We start from the raw sequence: 10,502 nt of genomic DNA on the forward strand, positions 1-10,502 counted from the left end.
AATGTACAATAAAAACTAGTAATTTCATTATGAAAAACATCCCTCTTACATAAATTAAGAATGAAGGTAACCTTTTGACAATGCCCAAAAAGTACCCAAGGACTTAATTAGATCCAAAATAATTCATATTCTGAAAAACATCCTAAAAAATTCTTCTGTTTCTTTCCAGCCAAGTTACCCAAAGCATAGATAAAGCTGCACATCTCCACAAAACCTAAGCTTTCTTGTTACATCCAGAACCTGATGAGTAACCTACCAATAATGGGCAAGGACATTTAGGGTAAACCCATAAAAACCTAACATCTCAAACATCTAGCTTAAAAGAAAAGCTGCAACCTCACAATATATAATTAAATTTTTAACAGTCTCAATGTTTCCCTTTCATGATAAACCATGAAGGGCATAAGCTATCATGTGGTCTTTTTTCTTGCAACAATCAGAGGTATTAATCTTTCCACAAGCTAATAATCATTTAAAAATCTGGATCTTGGTAGACACAATCTTTCCAAATGATATTGGATGATTAAACACTGGGAAAGACGGTTGATCAATGAAAAATTTAAAGTAAAATTTGCATGAAAAGATACTACAGAAGTCAAGAGGCCAGTTCTCTTATTAGAAGAATTAGGGAGATACCTTCAAGAAAATATAAAATGGGAGACAATTTCAAAGATTCTCTCATCATTCTAATTTCTACAAAACTAAAGTTCCATACCAATAGAGCCAGTATGAACATCAATGGAGGCCTAAAATTTATATGTACTGAGTTCTTATTTCTATGTTGTAATATAAAGTACTGTAAAGATGGTAACTGGTACATAGTAACAGATGTTTGAGGTTGAAATTTTGTAGAAAAAATTTTCAACTTAATTATGATGCCTGGAAATGATAATCAGTCATTTTTATATAGGAAAAGTTGCTAAAAACTTTCAGATTGTACAACTATAATGTGGGTTGGACAAGATGTACATAATGTGCATGATTGATTTTGCTTTAGTTTATGATATCCGATTTTTCCTCTGAATAAAAGCTTTATTACTTATATTTCCACAGGGCTCACCTGAAGAGTTTATTACTAGAAATAGAGAGGCCCTTGAAAGTGAGTATGTTAGCTCAAATCTTCACCACTGGATAGACTTGGTGTTTGGTTATAAGCAGCGTGGAAAACCAGCAGTTGAGGTATATCTGATAGTTAATGTACTTTTCTGTTTTATTGATTAACCTTGCTGATTTTTTAGTGCTGGGTATGCATCTCTTATAAATTTACTTTCTATGACAGGCTGCAAATATTTTTTATTATTTAACTTATGAAGGCGCTGTTGATCTAGACACCATGGAGGATGATTTGCAAAGATCAGCAATTGAAGATCAAATAGCAAATTTTGGCCAGACACCTATTCAAATTTTCCGTAAAAAACACCCAAGAAGAGGACTGCCAATCCCAATTGCTCATCCACTATACTTCGCCCCTGGTTCTATCAATTTGACTTCTATTATTTCCAGTACAAACTATCCGTCGTCAGCTGTATTATATGTTAGTATATTAGACTCGAACATTGTTCTTGTGAACCAGGGAACCACCTTGTCAGTTAAGATGTGGTTAACAACACAATTGCAATCTGGTGGAAATTTTACCTTCTCTGGATCTCAGGTCAGGATTAAGTTCTTCCTTGGGATCAATGTAGAACTATGATAAAATTTTTGAATTTAATCCTCAAACAATAGTATCGAAGGATTACAATCCATAAAAATAACTTGTCAAACATTTGCAGGATCCATCTTTTGGTGTTGGTTCTGATATTCTTTCTTCTCGTAAAATTGGGTCTCCTTTGGCCGAAAATGTTGAACTTGGAGCACAATGCTTTGCCACAATGCAAACACCATCTGAGAGTTTTTTGATCTCATGTGGCAATTGGGAAAACAGCTTTCAGGTTATATCCTTAAATGATGGCAGAATGGTGCAAAGCATCAGGCATCATAAGGATGTGGTCAGCTGTATTGCAGGTAACTTTCATAACTGGAAGACAGTTGAAATTTTTTTAAACCAGACGTTTTTTGACTGGTTTGGATTTCAAGTAGTATATATAAATTACAATGGATATTCTATTTAACTTTTAGGCTAAAAACGAGTGTATAGTGTGTCTAGGTTCCATGTCTAGGGAGATAACCATCTTAGCTGTGTTTAAGCAAATTTAATAATCTATGCCTACATGCTGTTTATATTTTTAATTCTTTGTTTTTTTTTGGGTAAATTATTTAATCTTTCAGCTAGAAAACACATTAAACGTATCCTTTTGGTTATCTTAATTTATAATGAATCTTCCGTACCAAAAACAACATAGATAATTCTCAATCATTGTTAAATTAAATGCTGGTAGTTAATTGCGGAGTTCACAGAATACAGTTACTCCATTCCCATAAATGGAGTGAAACACTAGATGATAGACATTTGGGCTCCGTCCAAATGTTTTAAGTTGATAGGAAGTGTTCCAACTATAGGTATCCAAGTCCAAACAATATATGCTCAAGAGCATAAAATAGTGTCTGTTCTTGTTTTCTCACTGGACCTATAGTCAAGGGAGAAATTAAAAGGCAAAAAGATGTTTCTACAAACAAAGTAAACTCATTCTTTTGTAAGCAGTTTCAAAGAAAAACATCTGTTTTGGTCTGTTTGTTTGGAATGAAACACAACATTTATCCACCCATCCTCTCCTATGATATTTTACACCTTTTCAATCAAAATATCTCATATTAAGGTCTTTTTGTTCGCCAAAACTTAAGCTATTAGGAAGTGGGTTTGATGATGTACATCAAGTTGACACAATAGTTTTAAAACTCTCCTTCATGTGTGGCCCTCCCATTAATAAGACAAGAATCATGGCTTACATCTGTAGAATAATTAGTTAACAGAAATGAGTGTTAGCAGGACTTGAGCACTAGATTATAGAGATCAAGTTGCCACTATTTCCAAAAGTTTAACCTCATAACACTCTAGTTTCAACATATATCTTTTATAAAAATAAAATTAATGATGATGATGATGATGATAATAATAATAAAATGAATAAAAACTTTAAAAAAAAAAAAAATAGTGTGATGGATATTGAAAAATCTTTAAAAGAGTAAGAGGGGTAATATTTTAAACCCATCCCCTCCCTGGAAGAATAAAAAATAAAGTTAACCAATTTTATTAAAGAATGTGGTGTATTTTTGTAACCCTCTGCAACATGAATTTTACTAATCAAACTTGCCTTAAGTGAAGGCTGAATCCTAATTTATGATTCATTACCATTATGGAAAACCTGATTTTAGATGACATATGACAAATTTCAGAATCATCCCTCTGATGCACACTTCAATACTGGTGTTACCATTATAGAAAAACTGATTTTAGATTACCCTTTACCCCTTTAAAATTTGATGTCATGAAACACAAGTCAAAAGAGAATTGCAGTGAAATTTCTGAATCTGTATTAAGCCTGTCCTTTGTATTTCTTTTTTTATTTGCTCATATCTTTTGCTGCTGCAACTATGGATGGTGAAAAGGAAATCTATGGAGCCTTGAATATTGAATGGCAAGCAGGCAATACATTGCTGCCATTACAATCCATTATCTTTTGATGAATTAACAAGTCTACTGGTTTTTTTCTTTTTTTTCTTTTTTTTCAATCTTTTGCTTTTTTAATGAACTTCCTTCCTTGTCCTTTTGGTTTTATTGTAGCTCTTTATGTATGGTGCATTGCTTCTTATATTACCTGTTACATATTGCAGTGTCATCTGATGGAAGCATACTTGCTACGGGAAGTTTTGACACTACAATCATGGTTTGGGAAGTTTTCCGTGGTAGAAATCTAGAAAAAAGAGTTCGTAGTACACAAGCAGAACTACCTCGTAAAGACTATGTCATTGTTGAAACTCCTTTCCATATTCTTTGTGGGCACGATGATATAATTACATGTTTATTTGTTAGTGTGGAGCTTGACATAGTTATCAGTGGATCAAAAGATGGAACTTGTGTTTTCCATACCTTACGGGAGGGAAGATATGTAAGATCTTTACGTCATCCATCTGGCTGTGCATTATCTAAGCTTGTTGCCTCTCGCCATGGGAAGATTGTGTTTTACGCTGATGATGATCTCAGCTTGCATTTGTACTCAATAAATGGCAAACATCTGGCTTCTTCTGAATCTAATGGACGCCTCAATTGTGTTGAGCTGAGTCGGTGTGGTGACTTTTTGGTCTGTGCGGGTGACCATGGGCAGATAGTTGTACGCTCCATGCATTCACTTCAGGTCATAAAAAAGTACAATGGAGTTGGAAAAGTAATAACATCTCTAACAGTGACCCCAGAAGAATGCTTCTTAGCTGGGACAAAAGATGGTTGCCTACTTGTGTATTCTATAGAAAATCCTCAACTCCGCAAAGCAGGAATTTCTCGAAATTCAAAATCGAAAGCTTCTGCCACAAGCTAGATTAATGATTCTGAATAGACGCTGTGAAGAGTTAAAAGGCTGGAACTGATCTCAATGTTGATTTCAGGTATGCTGCAGAAATTTTAGGTTGGTTTTTACTTTCAAGGTTCTAATTTGATTTGTCGCTTCCTTTGCTAAAACAATGACAGGAACAGATATGAAATAGCCAACAGGCCCTAAACAATTTCTTCCAGTCTAGTAAGATACAATATTTGGACGCCTTGAAATAATGAAATGCTAGAGACCATAGTTAAACAATATAATTTGTCCTAGTGCGATGAAGCTCATGAAACCCCACCCCCCCCCCCCCCCCCCCCCCCCCTTCTTTTATTTTAATCACCTAAGTTTCCTAAAAGTTATAAAGGTACGTAAACCTGTCTTTAGGAAATACCCATGAAATATTAGAAGCAAAGGCTTGTTCCGAAGCCATAGATAAACTTTAATATTAAAATATGTATTATTTCCCGTTCACACAAAAATACACTGTTCAGGATATAAGATATGGCTTTATGGAAATCACCTGTACACATCTATGAGGGAGAGGGGGAAAAATAAATAAATAAAGAAATAAAGTAAAAATTTACTTGCAATAATCTTTGGTTTCCTCATTTACCTTGTCCGCTTACATGGCATTTATTTCCCTGTGGACTCATAACCAAAGGTTCTTACAATTTAATATAGCCTCTGGTGGAACACTGTTTAATTATTGATTAGGAGTAGAAAATAATATTCATTTGAGTTTTATTTTTTTGGCATTTAATTGGAAGAATCTTGGTTCGAAGTGTGGAACCTCCCTTGGCGGCGACCTCTCCAGAATTATTCATTGTTTGTTTGAAATATTCACTTAAAAACTCTCTGTCTGCCTGCCACATATCAGAATATTCTATCTTAGGTAGTGCCCTCAATATGAATTCTTACAATGATTCACCCCTTGATAATTCATTTATCTTGGTTGGTGGATCCAAAACTAACCCATGACGAGGGTGGGTGGGTTTTTCTTCATTATGAATGTGGTTTGCAATGTCTGTGTTGTGCATATTTGTAGTGATGTTGTTTAACATTATAAAATCCATGTGCAAGAAGAAATGAGTAATGGTGAATTCAGAGTAATTAATTGAAAAGATATGAGACCATGGCAATTGAAATGACTAGTGCCATTGGCAACTTGTTTATGTTTGGTTCTGGTCATATATATTTGAGACAATTTGACTTCCCACAAAACTAATGGAAATGATTATGGTTAATCAACGTCACTGTTTTTATTCTTAGTGCATTACAAAAGGGTTATGGATAGAGATATAATTTATACACATTTCAAGACAATAGGAAATTACTAATTTATTTTGCTTATGTGCTTCATGTTTTTGAATATTTTGAATTGTCAAGCTTACTTAAAGTATCAATGTGTCTTCTATTCTAATTTCTTCCCTCCTCACAGGAGCATGTGATAGAGAAACAATAATATTTGGCTGTCTCTATCAATTTCCATGGTTGTCAGACAGATTTAGCGTATAAGACTCAAGGAGTTTGGTGTAGATGATGATAAAGTACATGCAAGTTCCGTTGGCAATACCTTTTGAACACTAACAGAAGTGTTTCCTAACTTCCATTTCATACTGCTGACACATACAGAGCACGGGTAATCCATCCAAGAGGTGAATATTTTCTAAGCAAAGAGAATGCAAAAGCTGCTTAATACAAATTTAATTACCACAATCTCTCTCTTTAGGGATGTATACAAACATGTACATTATGTTTCTATTAGGTTAGATTAGGAATATTGTGTATTAACATAGAGGAAATCCAACTTTAGTTTTTCTTTTTCTAGATGGCTACTTTGCCCTCCGAATTTCTCGAGGTGGGTTCTAATTCAATTTTTTAGAAGTAATGGTTTTTCTTCTATTATAATCGTGTATTTATGCAATCATATTCATATTTTCTCTTTGATTGATTACCAGTCTATAACAGTGAGTGATTAATGTTGGTTTCTTTAACCTTAAATGTTCAGCACATGCCTTGTTTTCGGGTTCTGGTTGCTTTTATTTTATACTCTTTTATTCATCTCCCTTACATAGTCTAGCATCTCAAATAGGAGTACATTGGTTCTGATTCAATGAATTTAGTCAATATTCAAACCAATCCAATAGAAGTCGGTTTTTGGATTGTTCAATTTAATCTATCTAGTCCATGTGTAAGGAAAAAAAAAAAAATATATATATATATATATATATCAATACAATCTAACCTTGGTCGGTTTGGATTGGTAATTTTTATTGGTTTGAATTGGATCTAATTTCTATTTGATCCAATTTAATTTTCAATGTTTAAATTCAAACAAATTTGTACAAAAACGTTATTAGTTATATGAAACCATTAAAAAAAGAAAAGAACAATTAATTCAATAACATGACAAGCATAGCATGCATAAAAAAGATTACATACTTTTGAAGTTAATGTATCAATAATAAATACTTACGACATCAAAGTTGAATTACTTTGTTTCATAAACATAAATAGTATGAAAAAAATCCAAATAGGCTAAATCATAAACAAGCAGTAAATACATTCAAGCTTTCCCATGACAAGAATTCAAGCAGCAAAAAAAAATAATAATAATAAAAATTATAAATCTAATAAATTTTTAACATATTATATAATTATTGAATTAAATGTATTTGAATTTGATTGGTTATTTTGAAATTTCAAAATCCATAATTGATTTAACCCAACTGGACTGTACTATTTTCAATCCCATTAAATTGGATTGGATTGATTATAATTTTTTACACATCTTTCTCCAGTGCAATGTCATTTGCTAAATTATAGCATTTTCTATTGGAGTTTTTCTAATTATTTATCTCAAACAGTATCTTCATAGAATTTCAGACAAAATTTGATTACAATGGATAATTTCCTCTTAATTGTGAAGTTAACCTTTTTTTAGTTTGGGCTCTAGGGGCCTGTTTGTTTCACCGGATTGGACAGGATTGTGTCCCAATCCGGTGTTTGAAAGGAACAAACGAAGAAGCGGATAAGCTAACCGCTACAGTAAAATAATCCCCCGAGAGGAGGATTAAGCTGACCCGTCCTTCCCCCTGGGTCAAATTTCTGTCCGGAGCTGATCGAAGGCGTTGCTGGTGTCTCTCGAGTGCCTCTGCCCAGATCAAGCGTGCCTCTGCCCAGATCAAGCTCTGAATATGTAAGTTTGCCTTCTTCTTTCTCTTCTCATTGTTTGTCTGCTTCTTCTTCTTCATGTTTCAGTTTATTTTTTTTTTTTATTAGATCTGCCCATATTTCTCTTTTTTGATCTGCCAGAAAAGACTTTTTCTTTTTCTTCTTCTCTGTTCTCGTTCTTCTTCTTCTTCATCTACATTGTTCTTCTTCTTCTTGGTTATTCATACTTCCATACACATTCGGGCCATATTTTTCTTCGTTTGTCTTGTTCTTCGATCTGGCAATTTGTTTTTTTTTGCAATTTTATTTTCGATCTGGTGTACAAATGTGGAGGAAAAAATGTCTTCTTCTTCGTTCTTCTCTTCGATCTGGCATTGTTTTTTTTTTTTTTTTTTTTGCCATTTTTTTGCTTCTTCTTCTTCAACCTGGGAGTACAAATGTGTAGAAAAAAATTCTTATGCTTCTTCTTCTTCTTCTTCGTTCTCTGATTCTGGGTGCTCCATCTTTCAATCTTCTTCGTTCTCTGATTGTGGGTGTACAAATGTTTTTTTTTTTTTTCTTAACCATTAAATGCTTTCAAAATAGTCATATATCATTCATGTATGCTTGTCTAAACAAAAAAGAGAAACAGAACCAAAAACATAAATTACCATGTGAAGCAAGTTGTTCTCTGACCTCAACCGCCCAGCCTACCGAAAGAAAATTCAATAATTAGAATTTCATGTTTCATTAGAGAACAAATATAACCAGCACACAAAACCATTCAGAGACATCGCATAATTTTACAAGAAAATGATACTAAAATACTTAAAATACAAAATTATGTAATCTCAGGGCAGAGTGCAAACATGAATAAAATACTCTAAATTCTAGAAAATTGATTGTTCTTGGAATCAAAATCAAACAAAGCACTTAATAATTGGTGGTTGAAACTAATTAAAAAATGCCTCCTTGTTCCTTTGTAAGGCTGCAGCAACTTGAATACATTTAAAAGACAATTGATCTTTCGTATCAGATGCTTCTTAAACATTTTAAAAAGAATTAATCCCTTTGCAATGTTTATCTAGAGACTATTGGCAAATGAAGAATACAAACTAATAAACATGCCATAAAATTGCGCAATGCAATTCTAGACTGAAGAAGGTTCTGGAGTGATGGACAACAAAGCATGATTACAAAAGATAATGTTGAGGGAAAACCTTTTAAAGAAAGTGGAAAACTGAGATAAAGAACAAAACAGATAGACAAATAAACATGTTCCATCTTTGACATACCACTTCATTTGTCTCGTTTTCCTCTCCTTTCAAAACAGGATTCTGCAGAAAACTGTTGATAATCTTTTCTATACGACTACCAAAAGGTGAGTCAGTTGAAGTGTTTTTTGACATAAAATTTTCATGGACTGAACCTGTAGTGTTATTTCCATGTCCAAGCATGCCCTGTGATGTGTCGTCTGTTTGTTTTGTTGCCAACTGCATGATACTTCCCATTGGGTTTTGGGTTGAGGAAGCATTTATTATATTCATACCACCTTGCAAAGAACTTGAAATGGCACCTTGGTCGATGGGTAAATTGGGTTTTCTTTTTTGTTTTTCCTTTATTTATTTTTTTTTCTCCTTTCCCTTTTTGGGTCAAACAAACTATGCCATCATCATTTCCTCTCCAGCTAATTTTATCCATCGTCAATTACAAAATATTTTGCTAGCTTTCCTTCAATAAAAACAACAAATTGGCTTTTATGGTTCAAAGAGGGTGAGTTAGAAAGTATTATTCCTTCCCTCGATGCAGTGCAGTGCAATGCATGACATATATAACCATAATAGATGATGTAACTATAATAAATAATGTTAAATATAATCTATAATAATTAATTATATAAAAATTTATTTAAAAGTTTTATTGCTAATAAGTATATTTGAATTTTTTTTTTCAATCTATACTATAAAAATTTGTTTAGAATTATAAATTTAACTTCTATATATAATATTATTTAATTATAAAATTTAAATTCAAAAAATACCTATATAAATTACTTATATAATTTTTTCCATCTCTAAAATTGTCCTATTTAATTTTTCCATTTATGGAATTTAAATTTAAATTCAAATGCTTTTATAGAATATTATTTAAATTTAAATGTATCTAAATAATATTTTCCATCTATATAATTCAAATGTATTTTTTGATTCTTTACAAATAATTAATTTCTATATATTAAATACTCATAATGTAATCTAATTATTTATCATTATTATTATTATTTGTCCTATAAATATACTTTTACTTTATAAGATAAATTATTTATAATTAAAAAGTATTTACCTATTTAACTTTTTCCATCTATGAAATTCAAATTTAAATCCAAATGTATTTATATAATATTTCCATCTATGGGATTAAAATTAAACTTCAAATATATTTTTTAATTCTTTGTAAATAATTAACTTTTCTATGTTAAATCCTTATAAATGTTTTTGATAAAATAATTATTTTCATTGAATTTTATAACTCATTGTTTCTATTTACAATTATTTATACCATATATAAAATATTTTATCTTGTATATATTAGTCAAATCTTATACAAATATGTATATTTATGATTAATAAAAATCATTCTTAACATATTTCTAAAAAATCTTTAAATATTGAATATTAAATATTAAAATTATAGATAATCATTAATTTTTCAATTTAAATTTAAATTTAGTAATTACCATTCCAGATTAAATTTATCCATTTTTTATATTTAATAATGTAATAATATAATTATAAAAAATAATTAAGTAGTAGAATAATTATTTAGTAATATTATCATTCTCGTTAATAAAATAAAAACAGCATAGGATAGTAATTA

The 10,502-nt window shown here is 31.4% G+C and overlaps 1 protein-coding gene and 1 long non-coding RNA gene across 8 annotated transcripts in view; one reads left to right on the top strand and one right to left on the bottom strand.

Moving 5' to 3' along the window:
• LOC107434511 (BEACH domain-containing protein B) overlaps positions 1 to 6,495 on the top strand; it is a 36,802-nt gene extending 30,307 nt beyond the window's left edge. For all 6 annotated transcript variants that reach the window (XM_016045984.4, XM_016045983.4, XM_016045985.4 and 3 more), the window contains 5 exons: positions 1,054 to 1,179; positions 1,280 to 1,651; positions 1,773 to 2,004; positions 3,772 to 4,539; positions 5,911 to 6,495. In XM_016045984.4, coding sequence (XP_015901470.3) covers positions 1,054 to 1,179; positions 1,280 to 1,651; positions 1,773 to 2,004; positions 3,772 to 4,472 — 1,431 coding nt within the window. In that variant the 3' untranslated portion in view covers positions 4,473 to 4,539; positions 5,911 to 6,495. The remainder of the gene's footprint in view (positions 1 to 1,053; positions 1,180 to 1,279; positions 1,652 to 1,772; positions 2,005 to 3,771; positions 4,540 to 5,910) is intronic.
• A 1,400-nt stretch (positions 6,496 to 7,895) lies between these two features.
• LOC132803809 (uncharacterized) lies at positions 7,896 to 9,381 on the bottom strand. 2 transcript variants are annotated; one of them, XR_009638995.1, is made up of 3 exons: positions 8,921 to 9,381; positions 8,297 to 8,335; positions 7,896 to 8,169 (listed from the first exon to the last, which is right to left on the bottom strand). It is a non-coding gene; the product is annotated as an uncharacterized LOC132803809 (long non-coding RNA). The 2 variants fall into 2 exon arrangements; XR_009638996.1 differs by having other exon boundaries at positions 8,297 to 9,381.
• Positions 9,382 to 10,502: the final 1,121 nt, after the last annotated feature.

This window comes from Ziziphus jujuba, chromosome 5, assembly GCF_031755915.1.
Source record: "Ziziphus jujuba cultivar Dongzao chromosome 5, ASM3175591v1".
NCBI lineage: Eukaryota > Viridiplantae > Streptophyta > Magnoliopsida > Rosales > Rhamnaceae > Ziziphus > Ziziphus jujuba.